The sequence below is a fragment of the Scleropages formosus genome, chromosome 3, assembly GCF_900964775.1.
Source record: "Scleropages formosus chromosome 3, fSclFor1.1, whole genome shotgun sequence".
In the NCBI taxonomy this organism is placed as follows: domain Eukaryota; kingdom Metazoa; phylum Chordata; class Actinopteri; order Osteoglossiformes; family Osteoglossidae; genus Scleropages; species Scleropages formosus.
The window spans coordinates 4,352,340-4,378,588 of NC_041808.1; the positions used below are offsets into that span (position 1 = coordinate 4,352,340).

The 26,249-nt window shown below is 47.1% G+C and overlaps 3 protein-coding genes across 3 annotated transcripts; all 3 read left to right on the forward strand.

The window, feature by feature from the left end:
* The first annotated feature begins 3,671 nt into the window (after positions 1 to 3,671).
* Positions 3,672 to 5,614, forward strand: LOC108934872 (uncharacterized). Its single transcript, XM_018753041.2, has 2 exons — positions 3,672 to 3,855; positions 4,397 to 5,614. Exons 1-2 carry the CDS (start codon positions 3,672 to 3,674, stop codon positions 4,867 to 4,869), a joined length of 657 nt encoding a protein of 218 aa, XP_018608557.2. The 3' UTR covers positions 4,870 to 5,614.
* A 2,985-nt stretch (positions 5,615 to 8,599) lies between these two features.
* On the forward strand, positions 8,600 to 11,877 carry LOC108934881 (uncharacterized). The gene is made up of 2 exons (XM_018753051.2): positions 8,600 to 9,647; positions 11,193 to 11,877. The coding sequence occupies exons 1-2, from the start codon at positions 9,047 to 9,049 to the stop codon at positions 11,561 to 11,563; spliced, it is 972 nt and encodes a 323-aa protein (XP_018608567.2). The 5' UTR covers positions 8,600 to 9,046; the 3' UTR covers positions 11,564 to 11,877.
* Positions 11,878 to 22,303: 10,426 nt separating this feature from the next.
* LOC108934871 (elastase-1) lies at positions 22,304 to 25,966 on the forward strand. The gene is made up of 6 exons (XM_029250117.1): positions 22,304 to 22,400; positions 22,844 to 22,953; positions 23,542 to 23,636; positions 23,723 to 24,003; positions 25,042 to 25,205; positions 25,787 to 25,966. The coding sequence occupies exons 1-6, from the start codon at positions 22,304 to 22,306 to the stop codon at positions 25,964 to 25,966; spliced, it is 927 nt and encodes a 308-aa protein (XP_029105950.1).
* The last annotated feature ends 283 nt before the right edge of the window (positions 25,967 to 26,249 follow it).

The window sequence follows — 26,249 nt, forward strand, 5'->3', positions numbered from 1 at the left end:
TATTTCGGAATACTGTCTTCTGAAGATGTGCTAAATAAAGTTGTTTTTAAGAAACAAGCATTGATTTCAACTTTTTTACTTACATTTTCTTCAGTTGTTTTAAAATGTAAAGTAACGATATCTCATTTGTTATTCTGGAAAAATGATTTTGTATTATTATTATTGTTGTATTATTATATACACCATTGTTTTGCATTGTTCTGTGATGTAACTAATTTCATAGCTCTATCTTCTGGGAATACAAGCTTTTGAGGTTCTCCTCGTAGGCACCGTCCTGGCATGGTCAAAATCAGCATCTCCAATGTCCTCCTCGGGATCTTTGGCTGTTCAGCGTAAATGGCTGTTCTTGACCCTCCGAGAATCCCAAGAATCCAACAATCTGGAATGTGTTTATGAGAAGACAGGTCTTTTCCATCACCTAATCCAGCAATTTCGAGAGAAGCAGCAAAGAAATATAACAGCAAACACATGGCAGGATTTCATGCTGATGCAGACCGGTTGGAGAAGTACAGGTCAACAGAGAATCATGGAAAATTTGAAAATTCAGTAGAAATACCGGAATTGCGTCTTCACCTTTCCGGCGTGATGTGTTAACCTTGCTATTGGCACCACCTTAGCAGCTCTGGGCAGGCAGGAGGGTTGACTCAGGAGATTTGATGAGATTTAGGTCTAGGATGGCATTAGCATTGGAGATTGGGAGAGAGCGGGACAAGTGGGAGGAAGAGAGTGCGGTAAAACCTCTGTGTTTGTGAGCAGCGGGAGTAAAAAAAGGTGGGATTACTGAGCTGCTGAAATGTTTTTACTATTCAGACGACTGTGGCCGCGGAACCTACGGTAATGCCTGCCACCGGAGTGGAGTCAATTCAAGAGCACGAGCGAGACGGGTAGGGCAGAGTGCGAAACCTGCTCCTGTCTCTTGTGGGGTGACTCGGGTCCCGGGCCACACCCCTCCTCCAAACGCAGGTAAACACCAGGAGGGAGAAGCTGCCACACCCATGGGTGAGTAATGACCACTTTGTGACTCTCCTCTCTTTACCTTTTGTGTGGTGCGATTCTGCTGCTAATGCTGCTATGCTAGTTGTTTCAAAATCGTCCTTGTAACTTTATGTAATCCTATTAGGTCATAGCAGTCTGAGTCTCTGTAGATGACAGAATGAAGCAGGTTTGAGAGGGAAATGGGTTTGGGGTCTACACTCATTCTGGACTCTCAAGGCCCCACCCACATCTTAGTATTTACAATACTGAGGATTCCTTGGTCAGTTTACCCACTGTTACCACGGCGACTCTTCAACGCAGAGTGCTGCACTTTATTTTACAATGTGTTACACACAAAACCCAGGCTGGCAAATGCACTTTGGTCCCTAATACATTAATGTTTAGCTATTTTCTTTGCTGTTTAGAATTGTTAGACTAAAAAAAATCGTGACGTTCCATCCGTTTTGCTCACACATTAAGCAGCGGCCCGTAATCCTAATGGGACTGATACACTGGCAATGGCTTTTATATTTGTGGATCGTCAGTCAGAAACTCTGCTAGATGAGTAACTGGTGGACTCAGTGCAGTGTACTCACAGTTCAGTGGTGCCTTGTACCAGCTGTTCCCCTCAAACTGACAAGCGAGAGCTGACAAGGGCCAGCTGGCAGGTTGATCGGGCCAAGTTGGCAGTCTGACCCCACACAAGCACCACCGCAGACGCGTACGCGTCAACACACGGGAATCTGTCTCACGCCGTTAAGCCTCCTGAGCGGCCATCAGGTTCATATTCTTACACCCACTTTCTTCAAGGTGTAGTTACCCATTGTGCCCTGAGGTCCAGTCTCGTAACATCTCAGGTTTGCAATGTCATGACGTTTGACGCCGGCACCCCCCTCAAGGTGGCTTTCTGACCCACAGGGTCCTTCCGCGAGGCTCTCGAGGCCATCAGCGTGAGTACGGAGCTTGTGGTCGAGGAACTGAAGCCTCACCTGGACACACTGTTGGTGGCTGTGCAGGAAGGCAGTGAGTTCGCTGGGTTGCGATCCAGTGACGTGCTGCTGCATCGCATCGCATCCCATTAATACACATCTGAGCCTACAGAGGATACAGAAAGGGGTGGTCTTGATGTCGCACGCCAGGCTGTACATAAAAACTGAATTAATTTCATTAAATTTATGTTCACAGAGCACTCTTCTCACCAGTGACACAACACTGAACAAAATTACTATAAATGATCCAAAGATGACAGTTATAACACTTCTAGATGGCTATAGAATGAGGCAACTGTCAGCTGAGGAGAGGACAACAAAAAACTCCCAACTGTAAAGAAAGGAAGAAAAATTAACAGATACTTGGACCTCTAGAGGTTTACTTTACACAGAACTACAGTATATTACACATAATGATTCTCCACATAACTATACAGAATATATGGAAACACTCCTTCTTAGAAGTATCTCGAACCCAGACCGTCCTCATTTTGTGGGGCTGGCTGAGAAGCTGGAAGGTCAGACCTCAGTTCTTCGCAGCCTGGAAACACGGAGATGCCGTAATCCGCGCCTCAGTGATCCGTGGGGCTGATCAGCCGTGACCGTATGTGCACTGATCCCCCCTCCAGTCGCAACACACACTCGCACAACCAGGTAAACAACACAGCACTCAGGAAAAAAGGCAAATCTGCAGAAGCTCCCCAGTGGCCTGGAACACATATTCTGGAACTGACCTATAATTACTATATTTTAATGCACTTAACGGTATAGCTGCACTGGAAAAATCTGTGCTTTGGTCTCAATGGTACTGAAACACTGATTTGAACACTGGGAGATGATCAGACCATAGTGACCAGCTGCTGCTCTTGTTTTTAGAAAGGAGTGTCTGATGAGGCAGTCGGTAATGCAGTGCTTAGAGCTGCTTCATATAAACCCAAAGGTCACAGGTTTAAACTCCACCTCTGGCTATAGTACCCGTGAGCAAGGTACTTACCCTGAAATTGCTCCAGTAAAATTACCCTGCTGTATAAATGGGTAAATAAGTAGTTTAACATTGTAAGTTGCTTTGGAAAAAAGCATCAGATTAATGTAAATGCTGCTTTTTTGCCATTTACCCCATTTCGTGATGACCACTTACCAATTTTAAGTGTCCATCTCAAAGTACGGCAATCACACCAGTATTGGAGGGTTAAAAACACAGACACACACACCTCCCTCAACATGTATGCTGTGAGCTACCCATTATGCTAACTATATGAAGGTTAATACAGGTTCATCAATTTGTGTGTGTGTGTGTGTGTGTGTGTGTGTGTGTGTGTGTGTGTGTGTGTGTGTGTGTGTGCGTGCATCCTAGCAGAGGGAGCGGCTGAGCAGATTGGAGCAAGCGGGATCCTATGCACGTTAGCGCACGCACTGCGAAGGAAGAGTCCGCTGCGGATACAAGTGGCCCTGCTTGTGAGCGAGCTGGCCAGAGAGGGTAAGGGTCCCACACCAGCACTGGGGACCATAAGGATGTCAGTTCAAGTTCCAGGAAAAGTTCTACTGTGATTCTGAGCTGCTGGTGTAAAATTGTTCAGTTGTATAAGTGATTAAAATGTGAAATCAGACTACATAGTCTGAATTATTTCAGAATGTGTAGCTGTACAAATCTGAAGCAATATTTATATTTTCAGAACAATATTTATATTTTAAATGTTTAGCCAAGTGATGCTGACCTTCCATCGGGGGCACGGTGTTCAAAGCTGCCGTGTGTGTTCCTCCGCAGCCTCGCTAAGGGAGCACTTCATCACGGCTGGACTCGCTTCTGCCCTGCTGGGGGTGCTGAGCAGCAGTGACCAGGACCTGCTTCTGCTCGCCACACGGGCCCTGAGCAGCATCTGCACGGACAACAGTGAGTCAGTCCATCAGGAAAGTGCCCAGCACCGAGGAGGGGCTCGATGAACCACTGACATTGGGGGTTCCAGCCAATTATTGGGTGTCCGCTTATTAACATTTAGATTTAGTCGCTTACTTGACACTCGACTCTAAAGTGACTCACTGCACTCGATATATGTATATGTTGTCCTCTCTGTACATACTGTTCTCGACACTCACACCGCGGTCCAGGAGAAATGCTGTTTCACTCCTATGTATGTTCTAGACATATTGTGGGAATGACAATAAAGTTGACTTTGACTTACAGTGCTAAGCTACTTACTCTGATTTACCCATTTATACAGCAGCCAGTTTTTACTGTATTCGCAGCGGATACAAGTGTCCCCCTTGATCGAGGGTTCAACAGCAGCAGTTGGGATTCAAATCCGAGACCTCTGAGTCCAAAGCCAGCAGCTCTAACCACTACACCACCTACTACCCCAGCAGCTGCCCCCATCAGTTGAATACACACTGATCTGCGTGTCACGTTCATTGATAATTGTCTCTGTTGCTCTCAGAGCTCCGGCAGGACCAGCTGGTCCGCAGCGGCGCCGTCCCCCTCCTGGCGGCCGTCCTGCAGAAGTACCCGGAAAACGAGCCCCTGGTTGATGCCTGCCTGCTGGCGCTCTGCAGCCTGGTTGACATGGGTGAGGAGGACAGCTCAGCGCTTGTCTGGGACAGGGTTGGCACCTCCTACGAGAGTGAGCGAGTGTACCGGGGTATGCTGAGAAGCCCCTTCGGGCTCCACTCTACGGTTGTGATTGTGCGGCTAAGCCAGCGGTCGCATGAGCAACACTTAGTGACCGTGGAGGTGATGCAGAGGTATGCTGCGGCGCTCTGGACTGCACATGCCAGCCGACGTGGCTCTCGCCGCTTCCCCTTCATGCCCTTGGGCGTGTGTCCCAGGATCTACAGGGTCATAAAGTACGGGGTGCGGAACATCCCTCGATCAACCAGTCTCAAATCAATGGTTTTCCACACATTCTTGTGACCAGAGCGGTTCAAAGACCGAAAGCAACAGGAAGACTGCAGTAGGAAGTGAAGAGGTTGGCTGCACAGTTCCCTCAAAGGCCCCTGACAGCTGGACGGGTTTTGCACAACATCTTTACAGATGAAGACATGATCTGGAACGATTGTAGATCAGTGCCGATTACAGAGTCAGTTCACATTTCCAGTCAATCTGTTGTCATATAATGCATCTGGGAAGCTACTGAGAAAATACTGAAATCTCATGTCCCACAGATGCTATGGTATTCATCGAAACTGGACTGGTCGAGTTACATCAAAATCACACCTTCAGAACTCCTGTTCTACCACAGACATCAGTTTCTCTTCAGCTGTGGAATCTGGACCAATACTGGACCAGGGCTAGTGACTCCACTGACGCTAAGTCAGACTTTCATGTCTCGCTCCAAATGGCACCATTTGAACGTAGCTGGGATGACCTAGGATGATTGGAATGACTAGCTTGCTGCCGTTTCTCTTTGTCGGAGAACTGAACAGGAACCCAGAAATCAGCCTCAGAAGTGGAGGGAACCAGCTGATGCTCTAAAGTACAACAGATACACTCCAAGGGTGTAAAACAGGGTTTACTTCACACACTTGAATATTTTACCACATCTGAAAGCAAATCAGAGTAAAACTGCATATTATAAATGTCTTGTGAGAAATGGAGCCATAAAGATTGGAAGATAGTGGAGTGAGACGTAGCCGATGGACAAACCACGGTGTGGACATCTTTTCGCGTTAATTTTATCCTTTTAAAAAATGTTTTGTACATTATCATTTAGGGGGGTGCGGTGGCGCAGCAGGTTTAACCGGGTCCTGCTCTTCAGTGGGTCTGGGGTTCGAGCCCTGCTTGGGATACCTTGCGACGGACTGGCGTCCCGTCCTAGGTGTGTCCCCCTCCAGCCTTACGCCCTGTGTTGCCGGGTTAGGCTCCGGTTCGCCGCAACCCCGCTTGGGACAAGCGGTTTCAGACAATGTGTGTGTGACATTATCATTTTTGAAATTCCCTTTCTGTACGAATAATGTGAACATTTTTGGAAAATATACTGATACTTCTATGGCAAAACACACATTATTGAAATAAACGATTAAGGTGTGTATTTGCTATTGAAGTTGTTCTGTCATGAGACATTAGGTCTCCAAACTGCCTTGCTGTCTGTGACTAGCTCTGCACTGAGCTTGCAGATGGGTGGGGGGGACAAGAGCAAGGGCATGTCACTGCTTCACCAGCTCTTGTGATTTCTTGACCATGTCATTCCAGTGCTCCATTTCCTGACCACAAATGTATACGAAGGGGCCGTTGACCACTTGGCTCAGAGACCCTGAGGGCAGGAAAGGAAACACCAAGAATTTAGCCACACTTATTTAGTGGACTTTATGTGATGTTCAAGGGCGTTTGTGGACTGTTTGTGATGTCCCATGGCATTATGTAGATGACTATGGATGACTTACTGAGTTATGGAGATTACTATAAAATAATACAAGGTATGATGAAGATAACATCCATACAATGTTCCAAATTGTTATGGAGATGACAGCACGACATGGTGAGGGGTGTCAAAGATGACTGCAGTTGATGTTCCAAGCCATGTCATGTTCCAGGTTGTTATGGAGATGAATGCATGAAGTATTTCAGAAGACAACTGTATTTTACATTACAGACTCATGGTTATGACCATGAAGGACATCCTGGTGACTCACGTAGGTCAGCCCTCGTGCCCTCAGCACCACCACTGTAAGGCGCTGTAGAGGAAGGCTCTGGTTCGGGGATGCCTAAAGGTCACCATACTTTGAGCAAGACTGTAAAGATGAAGGCAGCACAGTTTGGCTAGAAACTCAAATCTCTCCTAGCACTACACCGAGAAAATTAATATGCACATTTGACTTATATACAGTAGTTGAGCACCGGCAGGATATGTATATGAACTTATACACAGCTATAATGAAAGACTTTTATACTTATTTATTCTGGTCGCCATCTTCCAGAGCCTATCCTGGAAATGATAGGCAGGAGGCAGGCAACAGCATGGTCAAGATGCCAGTCAGCCACAAGACACTTCTTTTATTACCTTTTATTAACTTTGATTAAGCAGAAAGAACATATGCAACATTCGTCAGCATCTAGCCACTTTCAGTTCATCCATACAATCAATGTCCAAAGTGTGATAATACAGACATCTTAAATTATTCATTGGGTAGGTTCTGTAAAAGTTTTTCACAAATTATCTCTCAAAATTCTTAATGTGAAAGTTAACAACGTGAGGACTCGGTGTACTTTACCTTATTAAAACAGGGTGCACTCAGTGCGATTTGATGCGGTCCCAGTTTGGTCGTCTGGTCCACTAGCTCCCCTGTTTTCACCACAGCTCTACTGCGCACGAGAACTTGGTAGTCTGCTCCTCAGAGGTTTTTCAAACGTTGAAGGTCCACAGTCCTGTCAGCACACACACCATTCACAGTTGCTGGGGCAGATATGAAAAGCACACTTTGCAAACTTTCACTTCTCTATGTTTTACAGGTATCACGGAATTAAGAAAATAAATTATGTCATACAAAAGAACAGTTATGGAGGAATTCAACTGCATTTGTATGGTTTTTTTTTTTTTTGCTCAGACATGCATAGAAGTGCTTTCCAGAGCTGAGTAGTGCTACTTGGCCCATCAGGCCTTCATTCCGAAGAGCTCCTGCCGCAGTCCCCTACGGGCTCTCATGCTAGAAAGGACTTTACCCCTCAAGTATCTTTTGACAAATAAAAGTAAGACTTGTTTGCCACAGATTAACTGACGGATTTTATCCCACTAAAACTTTTATTGAGAGACTAAGCGACACCGTCCACAGGTGCTCACTCTATGAAGGTTCAAGTTTATTGTCATAGATACAAGTACCATGTACATGTATCATGAAAATCTTGCTGAATGCTTCTCCGCAGACTATGGATAAAGACAATAGAAACACTGCACAAACAAAACAATGACAACGACAGTGAGTAGTGCAACAGCAACAGCAATAAATAATGGTAACAGCAGTAACAATACTGCCAGTTGACAGTCAGAGAACTCAGAACGAGAGAATGAGAATGCCTGAAGTGACAGTGTAATTTACCAATGTGCTTGGGAGGAGCAGTCCAACTCTAGTTACTAGAGGTAGCACAATGGTTAGTGTTGTATACTCTTACAGCAGTGGGGTAAAAGCTGTTCCTGTACCTAGCTGTGCGGGTTTGAATAGACGTAAGCCGTTTTGCAGACGGCAGGGAAGAGAAAAGTGCCCGTGCGGGATGACTCTGGTCTCTCATGATGCGCATCGTCTTTCCGAGGCAGCGTGTGGTGTAGGTGTCCTCGACTGCTGGTAGCTGTGTGCCGATGATTTCCTGAGCTGTTTTGACCACCCTCCGTAGGGCTTTCTTGTCCTGTACGGAGCAGCTGCCCCACCGGGATGTGATACACCCCGTGAGGAGGGACTCCACAGCACACCTGTAGAAAGTGGTGAGGACTGTAGTGGACATCCTGGCTTTCTTCAGACGCCTGAGGAAGCGGAGGCGTTGATGGGCCTTTTTGACGGTCGATGCTGTGTGCTCAGTCCACGTGAGTTTGGCAGTGAGGGTGACCCCTAGGAATCTGAAGCTGTTGACCCTCTCTACCATGTCCCCTCCTACGTAGATGGGTGCATGAACCGTATCCTGTTTGCTGAAGTCAATCACCAACTCCTTAGTTTTACTGACATTGAGAGACAGGTTGTTGTCCTGGCACAGCGCTCGGTTTGTCCGTGTTCTGCGGCCCCACGTAAAACTTGTGGTCGGCTCTTCTTAGCTCGTTTATAACCTCCTTTTACTCTTAAACATTCATTACCTGCTTTTAAAGATCATGAGAGGCAGATGGTATGCACTACTTAATCAGCCTTACTTTTATACTACCCGTATTACACTACATACACAAATGTAATTCAGTAACAGGAAACTGCTCCCCTATTTGTGAAAAAAGGAGTGAAGAATACTATCCTACATTCTAACAACCACAAAGGTGCAATAACCATGCTTCTGTTAACTTTTTGTTTATTTGTGAGGAATGCTTGTTTCTTTCTTTTAAGCCCACGGGCACTGTCGCGTTACTACTACGTCTGTGTCAACTATTTTAACGAAGTTTTTTGAGAAAATTTCGGTGTGAATGGAGGAGGGAGGGCTGAGGAGGAGCGGTGCATGCTGGGACAGCAGGCTCTGGGTGGGGCAGCTACAGGTACCGCCCCTTGCCGCTACGAGCTCAAACGCACAGTTCAGCACGCGAGTGGTGCGTCTTCCCGCCCGTTTCGTGGGAGGAGACGGACTCCCAGCCGGGAGGTGGCGGTATGAGCCCGGCGCGCGCGCTGCTCGCCCGCGCCGAAAAGCGAGGAGGAGCGCGGGAATGGCCTCTCGGGGGGATCTTACGGAATTCGAGCGCGGCGTCATCGTGGGCGCGCGCCTCGGAGGCGCCTCGGTCACCCAGGCGGCGGAGATGGCCAACGTGTCGCGCGGCACCGTCTCCAAGGTGATGTCCGCGTGGGAGCGCGAGGGAAAGACCTCCTCGGCCAAAGGCAACTGCGGTCGGAAGCGGCTGCTGTCGGCGCGCGACACGCACGCGCTCGTGCAGCTCGTGCGCAGGAATCGCCGCGCCACGGCCGAGGAGCTGTGGGAGAAGTTCAACGCGGGCCGGGAGCAGCGCGTCTCCCTGAAGACCATCCGGCGGGAGCTGCACCGGGCCGGTTACTACTGGCAGGTTGCGGAGCAGAGAGGTACTATAGAGGCTAGTAGAGAGCAGCGCCGCCGCCGGGGTGTCGTGTGAGGAGACGCGGCTCACAGAGACAACAGCTATTTCAGCAGACGGTTAATTTGATGCTCGGTGAACACTAACTGTATGCTGATGCAAACGAAGGCCATATTTTTTTTTCCTCTCTCTGTTTCCAGTTTAAATAGCCTGAACGCGACCCCGTGAAAAACCGACAACACACGGAAGTAAACAAAGATCGCGCTCGTGATTGGCAGCCACGTGCTGTCGGAGGCCATACCTCTGCCCAATAATGTCGTACTGTAACGTCCAATGAAGTGAACCATAGCGTGTCACTTCCGCATTCAGTGACCAATAGCGTGCGAAAGCCAATGGGCGCGTACCTTCGTTCTTGTCGGTTTCGAGCGGCGTCAGTCCTCTTCGGAATGCGGTCATAAAAGTCCTGAGTTGTGTGTAGTGAGATTTCGCACCATTCCTCAGGAAGACAAGCCTCTGCTTCTTTGAGGGACAAAAGGGGTAGACATTACATCATCCTGGAGGAGGCAGTATTTGCACCATATGCTGTCATTATTTTTGAGACTGTTCCACTTGACACAAAATGATTTAGCAGTTTTTGTGAGTGATGCACTTGCAGTTCACGTGTCCGTTGTTTCGTTGGCCTTGTGTTGCTTTGACAACCTGCATCTCAAGCTGCTAATTGTCAGGCTTTTTTTTTTTTTTTTTTTTTTTTTTTTTTTAAAATTGCTGACATACTGCTAATTGCCAAACGTCCTTGTTATGGGACAGCTGATAAGGTAGCGATTAGAGCTGCTGTCTTTGGGCCGAAAGATCACGGGTTCGAATAATGCCTCTGGCTGTCGTATCCTTGAGCGAAGTACTTAACCTAAATTTCTCCAGTAACATGATCCAGCTGTATAAAAGGGTGAATAATTGTAAGGTAGACGAACGGTGTAAGTCTCTTTGGAGAAAAATGGCTCATTGAGTAAATGTATGACTCACCTTTGCGGCCGAGTTTGTCGCATAAAAAAAGGAGTTTGACGTAACGAAATCATAAATACAGGCACAGCTGCAAAGGTGAGTCACGTTAAGTTGATTTTTGATCAGCTCTGTGATCCGGTCCCAACAAGAAAAATCTGCAATTTATGGCAGGGCTGCCATTCAGAGTCCACTTGTATCCAAGGCCAATGTGCATAGGCTCATAGCCTGATGTAAGGAACACAAATTCTGCCATGCTGTGACGTCTTTCCCTGCCCTGAATTTTCTAAACTTTTCTCCCAATTATCCAGTATCTTAGAATAGCTTACAACAGATCCAGCAAACAAAAATGTTCTGTATCTGTGGATTTCTTGACCATTTCAAAAGCTATAAAATATGCTATATTCTGAGCATTATCCTTAGAGTATGATTTAATTTAATCAATCCTTATGTTAATAATTACTTTTGAGACAGATGGAAAAATGTTCAGGTAAAAGGGTCAAATATAGCGACATGCTTTTAAAAACTTTCTGTTTTGGGAAAAATTTTTCTTACATTTTATTACTGATGTTGGCAGGTATGACTTGGGATCGTTTGGAAGATAAAGATGGCACTGAAACCGGGGTCACGACCCCAGTGCCTGTCCTCGACCAGACATTGACAGAGTCCCAGCTTGATCAGAGCAGTGCCGGAGTGACAGTGGGGCAGCAGGGTGACGTCACAGAACACAAAGATCAAGAGCTGCTTTGCCTGGAACCGGTACCAAACACAGAACAAACGTATGACACCCCCAGGAGGGGGTGCCCGCTGACTTGGCTCCGCCAGGACCCGATACAGGGCCAAACTGAAACCTCGCAAGATGAAGGATGCTCCGTGGACAGAGGGAAGGGACGAAGGACATCAAAGGAAAACCAGAAGAAGGGATCAAGAGCAGAGCTTCAGAAGTGATGTCACCCAGAGGAGGATATGAGAGCTCCATATGTACATTAATTTTACTTGTCTTATGACACTTCTGGAAGGACACATTATTTACTGATTCTTTTAATAATATAAATTATTGTTTGGCTTAGGTTATTTTGGACTTTTTCCCTTGAATTATTTTTGAAATGGTGTGTAGAAAACCTCCATAACCTCAACTTTGACCTTTGCCATCTCCAAAGAAGGGATCTACCATATCTGTAGGTGCCAGGTTCAATAAACTCCTGTCACCTTCCACTATGCTTTGTGTCACTTGCAAGTGTTTCTGTCCCCCTGGACCCTGACTCCCAGTGAAAAAGTTGCAGTGATTCACAGGGCCCCTTGTTATGAGTTTGGACCACAATGTGTCCAATCTGTTGCTGGGCAGTGAACACTCAACTGTGGAATCATGGCCTTGTCCAGTTTGTCTTCATGAACTGATTTATTTTCAGTAATTAAGATTGAATAATTTGTGTATCAGGTTTGCTACTCCAAAAGTTCCTAAACTGTGACCTTCTTATCCTATTCAAATGTGCAGAGAAACAGATGGAGGGGTAACATTAATCACATGCAAGTTGTTTTTGTTTTCAGGGCTTTTCAGGGGAAGAAATTTTATAAAATTATAAATGGGCTTTGCATATATTTATCCTTCATACTCCAGTCCTAATTTGTTATACCAATTTCTTATGGGAAAGAAGTACTAGTTTCTTAAATGCCCAGTCCAAGTTCACCACAAGAATCCCTGCAGTGGTGCCTAATGTGCTGAAGAAAATGCTGTAGGACATTAAAATGGAATGAATAACATATATAAAATAATGATTCATAAAGTAAACTTACTGTGCCAGTGTCTGGGGATTACTGTGAAGAAAATAAAGGATATCTATCATATTTAAATAGAAAACACGAAGATGAGTACGCAAGTAAGACTGCCAGAAAATAACTGACAGCATAGGTACGCCATTCCCACAATGCAGTGCGTCTCAGTCTCACACAGACTCTTGGCATAATTTTCAAATGCAAATGCAGTTTATTGCACCGGACCAGACGTTGTGGGCCCAGACTGGATATCACAGAGCAGATAAACGAAAATTAAAACTTTAATGATAAGTGATAGTTACTTTGAACTGAATAGCGGAGGATGAGTATTTTCAAGGTGACGCTTCTGGCCCCACTTACTGCAACATTTGGTTTGTTGAAGCACTTTGGGATGGCATTTAAAAAGCATGGGGACACTAACAAAAGGGTATTGAAAAGCATGCCAATATGTAATGCTGAGAAAAAGATTTAAAGCGAACTCTAACCTGCCACTTATTGTCACAAGCACTGTACATCGGCACCCATGTTTTTTTTTTCATACTCGATTCCACCAAATGGGACAGTGCTGCCTGACCGCAGGAGACCCCTCCTGGGAGGCCACAATTTTACAACTGTCTTAAACTAAAGAAGACAGTGCAGATTAGGAAGCTTTTAACCCATCTTCAACTGTCAACACTTTGTGTAATCCATTTACGGCCTGGCCAGCCGATTAGGATCAGAGCAATTTAGCCTTTGGGACCGAGTCGGAGAAGTAAAGCGCTTTCCTGGAGTGCAGGTTCTGTCTTCCACGGCAGCTCGAGTTGTGGAGTGAGGATGTAGAGCCCTTTAGTCCCTAGCGGAACTTGGGGAAGAAGTCAGTGGGATCAGGCAATAATAATGCATAATGTGGATCCAACATAAGATGCGAGTCCAGACCAGGGCACTCACACATAGACTCAATCACACACACTCACAGGAACCAAAAACAATCTGGAATCACTAGTTAGCAGCAACTTTGGGCTGCAGGAGGAAATGTAAACCTTCAGTCTCCCACTCCGGCAATTCACACACGGTCACACCCGTTGCTCCCTAGCCTGCATGCAGGAGTCTTGCCCAAAATCCAATGATCTCTTGCATCTGGTGATCAGATGAAGGAGGCAGAGATAATCCCTGAGGCCAGCTCCATCTTGGCGCCAGTGGGAGCCCAAGGAACTGTTGGACACTAAGAAGGGGGTGGAGCATTAAGGAGTGTTTTGTGGATGCTGACATAGTGATTCATGGGGGGGTTGCTCTACCCTATGGATTTGAAAGGGCAGGGAGCCTCTTCCCTCAACTGATGTGGTCTCCTCTTGAGGCCACTGGGTATGAGTGAAGTCCTGCAAGGAGGTGGAGGGAGAGCAAGAGTGGGGGAAAGGAAGAGTAGGAGGAGAAGAGAGAGAACCATAGCCTACAGTCTGCAACTGTTGCTGGCTCATGCTGGAGGTAAGTCAGGTCACCGTGATACCTGGGGGGTTGGAAGATGACAGGCTTCACGGGTTCTAAAACAAGGGTGTCTAGTGTGTGGCAGAAGGGTTAAATACAACCTGCAGTTTCATGTAATGTGACCTGCAAGAAAAAAAATTTAATTATTATAAATAATATAACTATTATAAGTACTATAAATTGTATTGAATCACATGATAATAGTCAAAGATGTACATTTTAGCACACACTGCACCTAGATGTAATAGAATAATAATTTTTCAGTGTAAAAATTTAAGTTACAATGTTTCTATAATTTTTAAACATGTAGCCCTCAAACCTGTTCACCGTAATAATTCTTGTCCTTCGCCAAAAAAGGTTGGACAGCCTTTCTATAAAGTGCAAGTTGCGTGCACTTAGCAGTGCTTGGTTTCATCTGCACTATCTTGCTTGTTTTAAATGTCTCTTTTCATCAATATTTTCTACCTGCAATGATACATATGCATATACAGTATACATGCTGTATTATCTGCTCGTACAGTAATGTCCGTTCAGTCCTCAAAGCCATTTGAAGGCCAAGCTAAAACAGCAATGAAAGTATTTTCTTTTCTTTTAAAAGATACCAATGTAGTGGAGCTCCGGGAAGTGCAATACAATAAACAAATATTTTAGGTTAATGTTGCTTGAACAATAAATAGGAACCTGCTGTAGGTGTTCATCAGGGTACTGTTACTTGTCCCTTTTCCATTTCGTTTCACATCTTTTCATGTTGGTTCATCGTGGTGCCCTGAAAACAAACTATTACTTAAGAATCAAACGCTTATTATTATCTGTTATTGACTGAACTGATGTGAGATGCTGGGGGGTGGAGCCTAACTCATTGAGAGGCCTGAAGGAGTGCACTCGGATGAGCGATCCAGTAATCCGATGGTATTGGTGGACACTGATCCAGCCTTAATCTGATCAGATTACCGTCGGCAGGGTGGGGGACACCTGGGGTTGCAGGTACCTACTGCCATTGTGAGACTTCCTGTTTTGCATGGCGCACCACATGTGCCTACTTAATATTAAGTAATGGCTGAAATGCTAGAAGAAATTTTAGAGATATGTGTACCCAATGTTCCTCGTCTCACACAACATTTGGCCTCTATAGACTAGTTTAGGAACACAAAACAACCCCTTGTTCATCCTAGTTACGCGTGACTAACATGGTACTGACATGTCCTCACGCTTTGTGTTGTGGGAAGGCGATGGAGAAGGAGAGTTGTCTGGACCCCCAGTAAACTTTCACATCTGGGCTCTTTCCAGCAGGCCTATTGGTCCCATGGCAGAGAGCAGGCGACCTGTATCAGAGCACTTGACCCCAGGAAGGCGTCTTGGCTCTGACGACTCAACAGACGAGCTGTGGGCCCCCATCCTGTCCCTCTCTAAGAGCTCCACAGAGGTAGAGGCCAGCCAGCAACGAAGAGTGGAACTAGCCTGGGCCAAGATGGATTTGCCAAAGAGCGCCAGCAGCGCTGTATGGCCCCATAGAGGTACTGTTGTGGAGAGTCACCATATCCAAGGGGCACCAACACAAACTGATGCAGCCCGTGCACCTGAACAGGCAACGCAAGGATGCTCTTTGGAAAGTTCTCAAGGCGGTGAGGGGGGAAATAACCAGGGAGGGCCAGAGATCGACTTGTTGCGCGTTGGGACACAAAATTTCAACTCTCAAGAGCCGTCCCAGACCATCTCTGGCAGCCTGCATCCCAAGCAGTCAGAACTCTGCCTAGCTGCTTGGGGCAAGAGGAACCACAGCAGCCACAGCGGGGAAGAGTGCCGCCCACTGAGTTTCCCACATAAGTGCCAGACAGATGCTGACAGCAAATTCAGAGATTGGAGATCCTCACTGCTGACCTCCCGTCGACTTGTCTCCTCCATGAGTGAGACAACACTGGACACCAAGCAGGGGACAAACTGCTGTCAGCAAGGTTGCCAAGCTCAGAATACCAGCTTCCGTTGCCCACAGCTGGAGCGGACATGCAGGGACGCCAGCACCATGACATCTCGAGTGGAGCTGAGAGACGTGGCAGTGCAAACTGGAGATGCAGAGTCACCGCCGAGTGTCTTCTCCCATGAGCTAAGCCCAGCTGTGGAAGCCAGGGTGAGAACTTCAGGAGCAGGGACCTTGACAAGGGACTTGTCCTGGGACTCTTCGGGTATGGCCTGGGACACATATGGGACTTCTGTGGATCCGGAGGAACTCAGCCTGGCCATTCAAAAGCGCCTGGGGCTGGAGGTCAATGAAACGACTGCCACCCATGACACTGAGCCGAACAAACGGGAGGCTCGAGCTCCAACGCCGCCACGAAACGAGTCGCGCAGGAAGATGGGGTGCCTCAAGAGGTCAGGCTGTTGTGTCCGATCCAGCACAGTGGGGGACTGATGAGCAATCAGTGCGGTCCGTCCATCACCCTACAATCACAATGTGGTTGGTAGGACTCGCCGAGAGAGACGTCGTTCCACTCCCGGCAAGGGAGCCAAAGCATTTTTACTGCAGGTGCCCTGTTTGTGTGTATTCACAGTATTGCAGTGCCGGAAACATCAGGTTTCTAAAGCAAGACCGCAGAGAGGTCTATTAAAAAAATTCAAAATTGAAACTATTAAAAATCTGATAATATGCAAATTATTGCAGATACTTTTTGACTTACCATAGTGTTTCCCCCGTAGTCTGTAGTCAGTGAATGATTCACCTTGAAACGTTCCTTCGTTTTAATTCCTCCTTTCTCATTAGATACACACAGTGTATTTGCCCTACTTACACCACACATAAATTTTAAAATAAATCGCGAACAAACATATGCAGATGAAGCGGACTCAGCACATCATTCTGCTTCTTCTTATTGCTGATGTGAAAACAAATTCTGTGACGTATTTTCACATTTCCTTTGAATCGCAGAACGGGGTCACGTTCCTGTTCATTTAAAGGCGCTAAACACAGAGGCTCCTCCTGTGAAAAACTGCTCTGGACATTTTCCAAGGTCACAGACGTACACTCAGACAACAACATGGCAATGAAAACAGGAATGTTAATATTTTTCTTATAACATTAAAGAAATAGTAACAGCTGATTCATTTTACTTGCATCTAAACCAGTTACACTGCAGCCTCTTGGCTTTACTCATGGGTGCAAGGAGAGGTCGAAATGCCATGTGCTGGGGTCTGTGATCTGGTACATGGCTGTTCCGAAACAGCCCTGTTTACCTCCTGTTTACCTCCTGTTTACCTCTTTAAACCTGCGAATGGGACTTTTTCTAGAATGTTGCTTTGTGTGAACGCTGGAAGTGAGGTCCACGCCCGTTGTGTTGGGTCGCTCGCCCTGCGGTTCAAAAGGCTTGGTGTGGCCGCGCTGGAGATACGTGGCGGAACATGTGATGTTTTACGGACCTGCGAACACAGATACAGAAGTGTAAACATCATTGTTGAAAAATCAGCGCTGGACCAGTTCAGCAGAATACAGCAGAGGCAAAAAAAAAGCCAGCAGCACTTTCGCATGGGATTCACAATAAAGGACTCGGCAGGACAACGCAGACTATTTAGGTCCCTGAGATATTCACAAAATAAGGGTGGTGTCTACGAGGAAGGACACATCGACACATGAGTACAGCAGAATGCCTTGACCCCACGTCTGTTTCATGTCTTCATGAGTATGTATGGTCATTCTTCACACTGAGGGTCATCCTTACACTTGTAATTCTTTATTATAAAGAAATGTAACATAAATCTCTATATCCACCACAACCTGTATTCACTGCGTTTTAGTGTCTGTTCATTCCGACATTCATTTATTACATAAATTTTATTAGTGTTCATTAATTGATCTCTCACTGCTGTTCAAAGCACCTTACAATATTAGGTTTGTACACTAAGCTGCTTAGTTCAGTTTTTCACTCATTCACACAGCTGGGTAATTTTTATTGTATTCATTCAGGGTAAGTACCTTGATCGGGAGTGCCGCAGCAGAAGCAGGGACTCAAACCCGAGGCCTTCGACTACAAGGTGGTTCTCTAATCATCGTAACCTGCTGCACTCACATGCATAACTTAACTTGTCCAAATGGCCGTATACGAACCAGGTCTGATCACTGAAATATCTTTTTACTCCAGCTGTTATAGTTTTGCCCGAATCGCGGAACCAGCTGCCCTCGGACTCTGCTGTTCCCCAAGGCTTTGAAAGGGAAGGTTTTTAATACAGGGCCCACAGCCCAGTTCACAGATGCCATGAGCCGGCACATTCCTTGACACTGACAAGCAAGGGCCGCTCTTTGTCGAGCCCCAGCGGGCACAGCGGACCGGAGAATGACCGATTGTCAGGGGAGGCCGGCAGAACCAAGGATGTGTTTATGGCCCGATGGAGCAGCACTCGCTGACCAGAACAAAGCATCGATGTGTCCTGTACAACAGGGTTTCCCAGCCCTGCAGCCTGGCCTCTGGGTGGTGTTCCAGACGAGCTCCAAATTCAGATCAGCGGATGCATTCAATTACGTTAAATTATTTCTCAGATTGACCCATCTTGATATATAGTCATGCGCCACTTAACGTTTCGCATAACGACTGACCACACATACATTGGTGCTCCCATAATATTATAATGGATCTGAAAAATTCTTATCGACCAGCGACATCGTAGCTGTCATAATGTTGTAGCGGAACGTGTCACTCACGTGTTCGTGATGGTGCTGCTATAAACAAATCTATTGCGCTGCCAGTTGTATAAAAGTATAGCACATACAATTATGTAGAGTACATAATACTTGATAATGATAATAAACACCTATGTTACTGGTTTATGCATTTACTACACTGTAATTTTTCTCGATATTTTACAGTGTACTGTTTCTACTTGGGACAAGCGGTTTCAGCCAGTGTGTGTGTGTGAGTGTGTATGTGTGTGTGTGTTTCTACTTATTAAAAAAAGTTTACTGTAAAACAGTATGCTGTGTTACGCCAGCAGCAGCACCATAAATCTCGTGTTTATCGCGTCTCTTGACTGCATCGAGGCTATACCATCTAGGTTTGTATAAGTACACTCTATGATCAAGGCTATACCATCTAGGTTGACCTTTACATTTATTTATTTAGCAGGCACTTTTCTTCAAAGCAACTTTCAATGAACTCCGTGTAGTATTATCAGCCCACACCTCTTATTCACCAAGGCGACTTACACTGCTAGATACACTACTTACAATGGGTCACTCATCCATACATTAGTGGAACACACACACACTCTCTCTCTCTCTCTCTCTCTCTCTCTCTCTCTCTCTCTCTCTCTCTCTCTGTGACATTCACACACCATGGGGGAACCTGAAGAGCATGTCTTTGGAGTGTGGGAGGAAACCAGAGCACCCAGAGGAAACCCATGCAGACATAGAGAGAACATGCAAACTCCACATAGACTGAGCAGGGATCAAACCCACGTTCTCTCGTACCACCCAGGCGCTACTCGCTGTGCCACCATGCTGCCACTGCAGGTTTGTGTAAGTACACGCTATGATGTTCACACAGTGACAAAACCGTCTTACGACACATTTCTCAGAATGTATCCCTATTGTTAAGTGACACATGTCTATACATTTTTTTTTTTGTGAGAAAGACCTTTGTATTTTACAACTGAACACAGCTGAACATTGATTCACAGGCAAGGGAACTGAAGATTTTTTTATGAATAGTTTTTTTCATATCGTGAGTAATCTTATAAGAATTAAGTACGTATTAGCAGTTTTTAAAGGGGTTATTCAGTGAGTTGCTCCTAACTTCATTCACTTTTTTTTGCAAATGTTCCTAAAGTGCTGATTTTCAGTTGGAGGACTGAAAAAAACCCGAACAAATTGAAGACAGGTTAAAACAAGATGGGGTGGTCATAATAAAAGAAACACCTAATAATAAAGTAATATCGAGGACCTAATAAAGAGTAGGGGCTCCCTTTGCTTTGATAACCTCTTCAGCCCTTCTTGGAATGGTGTCCTTGGCTGTGTGTAATGGGTTATTGCACCATTCTTCAAGAAGAAAAGCCTCCAGTTCTCTGAGGGATGAAGGACATGGAAATTTACTTTCACACTCTGCACTCTACCACTTCCCTTAAAGGTTCAGTGGTGTTAAGATCTGGTGAGTCGGGAGGCCATGGACGACATTTGACTTTATCCCGGTGTTGGTGAAACCATTCAAATGTGTTTTACTGTTTTTGCGAGCTTTATCATCCTGAAACGTGGGAACATGGTTTGCAACGTAGGGTGCACATAGTCTTGAAGAATGGCCTCACACTCCTTGGTCATCATATGACAAATCAGAGCAAACGTTGGACCTAATGACTCCCATTGGCTGGCTGTCCACACAATTATGGGTCCCCTGCCAAGTTTAAGAGTTGGCGATAGACCAACTGTGGGTTGAAGGCATCCTTTGGCTTTCTCCAAATGTAAACACGTCGAGATATTGGAAACTGGATGTGAGATGACTCATCAGACTATATCATTTTTTTTCCATTTTTCAGGAGTCCAAGCCTTGTGCTCCTGACACCAGGTTCTGCCTCTTTTTGCGTTGCCCTTGGATACAAGTGGATCCCGACTGGCAGCTCTGCCAGAAGTTCCAGCTTAGTGAAACTCATAAAGTGCCACATATGACTCATATTTGCCATTAGAATAATGGAAAACCCACGTGAAAAAGTGGTTTTAACTAAATCACAATTACAAATGCAGCTGCAAAGGTGAGTCATATTAGGCGGATTGCCAGCCAGCACTATGCGTCAGCGATAAAACCTTCGTGGGAAGTGCTGGGGTGTGAAGTACATTTCCATGTCCTTCATCCCTCAAAGAACTGGAGACTTTTCTTCTTAAAAAAAGGTGTAATATCCCAGGACTTGTAGGACAGCATTCCAAGAAGGGCTGAAACTGTTCTGAAAGCAAAGGGTACCCTTATCCATATTAGATCCCTGATATCAATGTATTATTAGGTGTTTCTGTTATTTTGTCCACCCAATACTGAACTCATTTTTTAAAATACACTCAAAATGTTATTCATTTTATTATTTTAGTTTGGGTGGTGTGGTGACGCGGTGGGTTTGACCGGGTCCTGCTCTCCGGTGGGTCTGGAGTTCTAGTCCCACTTGGGGTGCCTTGCGATGAACTGGCATCCCATCTTGGGTGTGTCCCCTCCCCCTCCAGCCTCACACCCTGTGTTGCCAGGTTAGGCGCTGGCTTCCCATGACCCCGCATGGGACAAGCGGTTTCAGAAGATGTGTGTATGTATTTTAGATTGCTGCTGCTCTATATATATATGATTTCATATTATACTGTACTTACTGTATACTATATAGTTACCATACTAGTATACTAGAATAATATATACTACTAGGGGGCATGACGGCGCAGTGGGTTTGACCAGGTCCTGCTCTCCGGTGGGTCTGGGGTTTGAGTCCCGCTTTGGGTGCCTTGCGACGGACTGGCATCCCGTCCTGGGTGTGTCCCCTCCCCCTCCGGCCTTACGCCGTGTTGCCGGGTTCGGCTCCCTGCGACCCCGTATGGGACAAGCGGTTCAGACAGTGTGTGTGTGTGTATGTATACTACTATTATCATAATATACTATAATGGACACTGTACTATTACTATACTAAATATATACTATAATATAACTCTATATTTACTGATATATATATATATAACTTCATATTTTAAGTTGATGGTAACGGAACAATAAATTGTAGAACTTGAAGGTTTGGAAGTGTATATTAATTAAAGTTATATGTTGATTAATATGCCAGTTTTATGTGCCTCCTAATGGGAGAGTGAGATGGTCAGTAGTGGCAGCACACAGATATTGTATTTTTTGGTGGTCAACGGTCATTTCATTTCGCGGAAATGTATCTATTTGCATTTGCTAAAAAGGCTGCGCTAGGGTCACGTTACAACAGAACTTTGAGCGATATATAGTCGCGGCTCATTATAATCTGTTGAATTTAACATTTAACGTTTTCCTAATTTTATTGTAAAGTTTGCTGATTTTTTTCCATATGAACTTAAGATATTTCATATAATTTGCTTTAATACACAGGTGTGTTTAGCTGCCTATTAATATTACACAGCTCATGTTGATCATTTTTTCACACTATTAACATCAGCGCACCTCACGGCCCATTTGATGCACGTTTTATGAAGTGGGGGGAGGGGCGTTGGACACTGCATCTGGAATGAACTGGACCCCCCGCGAAGGGTCAGGGCAGCGCTATTGAGCCCCCGGAGTGAGAGCGGCGGTGTGAAAGTGCTGATTGTGATGCCAGGCTGGTCTCCCTGCGCCGAACGGACAGAACAATCCAGCGCCTCCGGAGCCTTTGTGAGGCTCTTTTGCTGCGTGTGTACGGAAGTGCGCGCGCGCGCGCGCGGGGGGTCGGGATGCATAAAAAGGGCCACCTGTGCGGCCGTGCTCTGCGACGCTGCTGTGCAACATGAGTGTTTGGAGTCTGTTGAGCCTCGTGCTGCTGCTGGCCGTGGCGCAGGCCTTCGCACCCGGGCGCCACCAGCAGCACAAGGTACTCCACCTGGGTGAGTGTGCGTGACGCTCCACGCCTCCCTCCGTCCCTCCATCCCGCCATCCCTCCCGTCTCCCTTCCTCACACCCTCAGCCCCTCGCTCTTCCTCTGCCCCCGTCCTCCTCCTGGGTCGCAGCAGCGGCGCCTTCACCTCATAGCGTCACTCCAGTGCGACGCCCGGCTTTCTTCTAGAGAAGGTTGTGGCTCCGAGGTCTTCTCGAAGATGCTTCGCCTTACTCCTGTCAAGCTAAATACTTTACCTGAGCTATTAGCACAATTTCCAACTCAAATTTGTTGCGTTTCGCAGATTATCCAGCATGATTTACCCTGTTTCTTGTTTAGAGCGGGGTATTGGTTGGAGCGGCCCTGGAGGGGTACCAGGGTACAGCAGCACGTCCTCTTCTCGCTTCCTTTGTACCTGACGGATTTACTCTATCCCTGTGCCCCCCACTCCAGACTGGCCCGAGGACTGCGGCCTGGCGCACTTCACCCCCAACGTCGCAGAGCGCATCGTTTCCGGCACGGAGGCCCGGCCCCACTCCTGGCCCTGGCAGGTGTCACTGCAGGTACGACACGTGGTGCGGTGAGTGTATGGAGCAAACGGGAGGTCGCAAGAGAAGCGGCTCTCAAAGAGATGCGCTTTCTGACACTTTTGGAGTGGAAGGGATTCAGCAGCTCTGAGGGACGGAGGGTTCCGCGAGGGCTCGTTCCGGTGACACATATATGGGGGAAACGGCTTGAAAAATGGTCACAGGTGGTGCAGGACAAGTTCACGAAGGGCTGAAATTTGACATAAAGGGGCCCCTGATGCGAACGTGTTAAAAACTAAATTATCTATAATATTGTCTCATAATTAACATGTAATAATACAATGTGATCTATACCTATAACACACATATCCATAACAAAATTGGGGTAGCTGGCAGTGTGGTGAGAGATACTGCCTTTGGACTCAAAGGTCCCAGGTTTCACTCTCACCTCCAGCTGTAGTACCCTTGAGCAAGGTAATTACCCTAAACTGCCCCTGTAAAATTACCCAGCTGCATAAATGGGTAAATCAGTGTAAGTTGCTTCGGAGGAAAGTATCAGGTAAATAACCGTAAGGATATTTTTGCTGTGTCTGGTGGGCAACCCCCACCCCCACCTTCTCGCAGGTCCGTCCCAGGGGAAGCAAGCACTACGTCCACGTCTGCGGGGGGACGCTCATCCACAAGCACTGGGTCCTGACGGCGGCGCACTGCTTCCAGAAGTGAGCACCTAGAGCGTTAACCGCGTTTCCGACTCCGTGCACGTGGTCTTGAAATAACGGCGCCTCTGTACGTCCCCCGCCTCCAGGGGCAAGGCCGAGGACGCCGGCAGCTGGCGCATCGTCCTGGGAAAGCACCAGCTGAAGCGCAACGAGGCGACCGAGCGCATAATCCCAGTGCGGCGGATCTACCGGCACGAGCGCTTCCGCTACCCGGCGCTCAGCGAGCTCGACTTCGACATCGCGCTCGTCAAGGCCACCGCCGACATCCAGCCCAGCCACTACGTGCGCTATGCGTGCCTGCCGCGCAAGGCGCCGGTGCTCAAACCCGGCCACTACTGCTGGGTCACGGGCTGGGGAGACACCCGGGGTGAGGTCACTCGTACCGGTACTTTACACCAGTTAAGGGTAACGCATAGGGTAACACATGTAGAGCATATTTTATTACTGTTTTGTGGTTAAAAAGAGACAAGACTGAGTACATCTGAGCGACAGCAGAAAGGTCAAGACGGTTCCAACAGGGTTGTTACACATCCCAGAATTCCTTTCTGCGGTCATGCAGATGAAATGTTAATTCTTGTCAAGGAACAGAAGTTGGGCGCTTTGGTTAAGCACAAACAGTCACGGTGCGGTCGACACACTTTAATGACAGTTCTGTTTTCTGGACCACGTTGACTAACGTTCATTTTAACAACCATGCCTTTTATTTTTTTTGGGATCAAGTTCCCGTTAATGACCATACAGCTTTTTTGGACCACTTTCAGTACCATGTTCCTGACTACATATTGATGCACGCGCACGCACACACACAGTCTGAACCGCTTGTCCCATACGGGGTCGCGGGGAGCCAGAGCCTAACCCGGCAACACAGGGTATGAGGTTAGAAGGGGAGGGGACACACCCAGGACAGGCCACCAGTCCATTGCAAGGCACCCCAAGCGGGACTCGAACCCCAGACCCACCGGAGAGGAGGACCCAGTCCAACCCACTGCACCACCACGCCCCCCCATACTAATACATCATATATAATTTATTTATAATGTGTGTGTGTATATTTCATTTTGCAAAACCAGTGCTCATTGTTGATGTTATTTCAATTATCGACTTTTGAAAATAACTATTTATTGACATTTCCCAACTATTTGACTGATAGAATACCAGCCATAGGAGCTCACTGGTGTGCCCCCCAATGGTCGAGCGGTCGGCAGAAGTGCTCAGGTCGCCGACCATGATGTTAACCAAGCGACGACCATATTAATAGAGCGATGTCGGGCTGTAGACGGGCCACGTGGGGTGGGTTTCAACAGGAAGTCGCGGTCTTTCCGACTCCAGCTGCAGTGACCTGCGCCCTCGGGCCGCTCTTGGGTGCTGACAGGTGTCGGTGAACGGCGTCTCTCTGGCCGCGCAGGTGGGAAGGAGAACATGTCCCTGGCCGAGGCTCTCAACCAGGCTCGTCTGCCCATCATCGACCACAAGACGTGTCGGCAGAAGAAGTTCTGGGGCGATCGCGTGCGCGACTCCATGATCTGCGCGGGATTTCGTGATACGGAGGGGCCCCCTGCCGCTTGCCAGGTGAGCAACCTCAAGCCTCGGACTCTGACCACAGCGTGGGAGTTTGGCAAAAAAACTGAACAATTCGTAAGTTGTACCTTTTGCCTTTAAGACGTTGAGGTAAACCATGGTGAAACGCCTTCAAAAGATGGGTCCCTCCTGGTGCCTCATCAGGTCACTAAGAGCAACAGGAAATGACACACAGAAAGAAGTAGGGTGTACAATGGTACATACATGCATGGTTAGTTACTGCCTTTAGACCCAAAGGCTGCAGGTTCGAATCCTCTCTCCAGCTGTAGTAGTACCCTTGAGCAAGGTACTTACCCTGAATTGCTCCAGTAAAGGTACCCAGCTGTATAAATGGGTAAATAATAGTACGTTGCTTTGGAGAAAAGCCTCAGCTGAATGACCAGATGCGAAGTTTTTGGTTTTTATGGCGCTCAGCAGTCTGCTGCTTTCTGCAGTTGTGACCAGCAAGTGGCACAGCGGTTAAGGAACTGCAACTTGTGACCTTAAGAGTTCAACTAAAACCCGGCACACGTATGGAAATTAGATAAATAATTTGACAATAACCGACGCCCCTGAACCCCCCCCCCGCGCAGGGAGACTCCGGAGGCCCCCTGCTGTGCAAGCAGAGCCGCGACCGCTGGGAGGTCCACGGTGTGGTGAGCTTCGGCCCTATCGGCTGCACGGTGGAGAACAAGCCCAGCGTCTTCACCCGCACTGCTGCCTACATCCCCTGGATCGAGGCCACGCGGATCAGGGACTTCTTCCTGCACTGACACCCCACCTCCCCCACAGGGCTACGGTGCTGATTCCAAACGCTCCCAGTCCACCACTGCGCCCCCTGCTGTCAAGTACTTCACACAGCAGCTCCTCGCAAGACACCCCTGCGGAAGGGAAAAGACGGCAGACGTAGCGCACAGGCTGTCATGTCAGCACCTTCCATACCGTAGTAAAGTTCCACCATCCAGCTCACGGGGTGCGGAATCCAGGCCTGTTTTGTGCTGTACATCACGTGGGCCATCACCCTCGCTGTTCATATCCAGAAAACTTACAAGAAAC